General features: G+C 38.2%; 1 protein-coding gene across 1 annotated transcript; it reads left to right on the forward strand.

The window, feature by feature from the left end:
* Nucleotides 1–1147: 1147 nt before the first annotated feature.
* On the forward strand, nt 1148–2091 carry LOC138860482 (larval cuticle protein A2B-like). Its single transcript, XM_070118056.1, has 3 exons — nt 1148–1159; nt 1361–1501; nt 1710–2091. Exons 1-3 carry the CDS (start codon nt 1148–1150, stop codon nt 1980–1982), a joined length of 426 nt encoding a protein of 141 aa, XP_069974157.1. The 3' UTR covers nt 1983–2091.
* Nucleotides 2092–2500: the final 409 nt, after the last annotated feature.

The following is a 2500-nucleotide window of genomic DNA, read 5'->3' on the forward strand; positions in this document are numbered from 1 at the left end:
TTATATGTATATATATAGATAGATAGATAACTATACTTACATATGTGTGTATATCAATAATAATGACAATAACAATAATAACAGTAATGATAATAACAGTATTACTCTTTTTATCTTTTATAGTAAATATAAATAGATATGCGTGTATATATAAATATATATAGATAGATATATATATATCTGTGTATATATAGATAGATATGCATATATATGTATGTGTACGTGTGTATACATACTCCATACCAAAATTAATCTAACATAAAAAAGAAGTACATTTCATCACATGTCCATATGACACAGTCCCTAAGGACGAAATTGGCAAAAAAGAAAGACCCACAAACAGCTGTCTGATTTGAAGATTAGCAAACCAACAAAATGATTGACCACAATTAGTCACTTACGTCTGTCTGTTTCTAAAATATCAGGTGGATGAATGTGTAAATGTTCAGTTAAGGAGAAAGGTGTTTTTTTAGATGGAATTGTCAAGATGTAAATTAACGTTGTGTGAACTTAATGATACACAGTAGAAAATAATAAAATTTCTGATTATTGACATAGGTATTCTAATATTGTGTATTTATTTATGTTTGCACTATATTTACTATTTTTATTAGTATAATTCGAGTCTCTATGTCTCATTGTCAAAGATTTGTATTATCTTTTTTACTGTAAGATTTTCTTTTTCTTTTTTTATTTTTTTTTCTTTTTTCTTTTTTTTTTTACTATCAAACTCATGTCAAATTTCCCCTACGCATGTAGTCCATGATCTGTTTCTCCTTTCATCTCTCCGTTTATCCATCTCTGTGCTTTGCTGTCTGTTTGCCTGTCTGTCTGTATGCCCGTCTGTCTCCCCTTCTCTCTATGAGAGTGTGCCTGCATCAAATATTTCATTCTTGACACACACACATACACGCGTGTGTAGGCAGTGAGACAATCAGATAAATATAGACGTAGATATTGTATATATGTATACACATAAATACGCATACGCGTATATACTTTTCCTTTCACCTTATTTCTCTTAAAATATTCACGCAATCATATCCACCAGAGCGAAGCAAAAGAGAGAGAGAGAGAGAGAGTGTCAGTCCCCGCGCGAGTATAAAAGCCCGAGGTGGTCGTTGACGCCATCATTCCTTCCGCCGCCATGTCTCTTAAGGTAGGCTCACGGACTGGCTCTCCCGAAGACTCGTTATTAAAAAAAAATAATAAAATAAAAAAAAATAAGATCGTATTATTAGTAATTATGTTTTGAGATATTTATGTAATTAGATGGTGTCCACTAAGAAATCTAAAGACAAGTGACTCGTGAATAATGATCATAGATTTGAAAATATAACAAATTTCACTTGATTTCCAGATTGCCGTCATCGCTTGCCTGGCTGTTGTGGCCATAGCTGATAAGGCCCCCCATCCCCCTCCCCCCGCCCCCTACCACCCCCCACCTGCCCCCTACCACCCTCCACCACCGGCCTACCACAGCGAACCACACTACCCTGATGTAAGTGCAACATGAAATGATTAACACTCAGGCATCACTTGATTAAACGTTTTATGTGGGATGCATGCTCTTTATATTTTGGTAAGTCATTTTGACGAAGATATTCATACTATTTTTTGATTACTTTATCACGCAATTTAATTTTATGGATACGCTCGTTTTCATTCGGACTTGTTTAGTACTCACGGCTTGTCTTGCCACCACACAGGTTCCTCCCAAGTACGCCTACAACTACGGCATCTCCGACGACTACGGCGTCAACCTCGGCCACTCGGAGTCCCGCGACGGCTACAAGACCGAGGGCAGCTACTCCGTCGACCTCCCCGACGGCCGCAAGCAGACCGTCAAGTACGTGGACAACGGCGACGGTCTCGTAGCTGAGGTCATCTACGAGGGCGAGGCTCAGTACCCCGAGCACACCCCCGCCTACAAGCCCGCTCCCCCCGCCTACGCCCCTCCTCCCCCTGCGCCCTATGAATGAATAATAGGATTCCATTCTTTGTAAAAACAAAAATCATTCACTCACTCTTCTTCATCAAACATGTTTTTTGTTGTTACATCATTCCACCAAAGATAATAAAAATAAGTTGAAATGACAATGACCATTCTTACCCGTGTTACTTATTCCACATATACTTTTTATAATTAGGTTCTTGCAGCACATATACGTGTGTAGATACTCAACTGGAGATGTGTGCGTCTATACGTAGAGCATATACTTTGATGCATCCTCATACGTGTTTGACCTTTACGCGGACATTGCTGAAACATTTCTTTTCTCGTTCTGTATGCCTCTCGCTTAACACAAAGTAATACGTCGGCCGACCAATCATAGTGTGATAATTACTTTCGCTAAGGAGGTTATGTTTTAGATAGCGTTGGCTAGTTAGTTTAGTTGTTGGTTAGCAGGATAACTAAATGTTATGAACAGATATTTATGAAACTTTTCTCCGAGGTGTGTCGTAGCCCAATTTAGATGCTTTAATTCCTGATCCAGGA

Source organism: Penaeus vannamei, chromosome 41 (genome assembly GCF_042767895.1).
Source record: "Penaeus vannamei isolate JL-2024 chromosome 41, ASM4276789v1, whole genome shotgun sequence".
In the NCBI taxonomy this organism is placed as follows: Eukaryota; Metazoa; Arthropoda; class Malacostraca; order Decapoda; family Penaeidae; genus Penaeus; species Penaeus vannamei.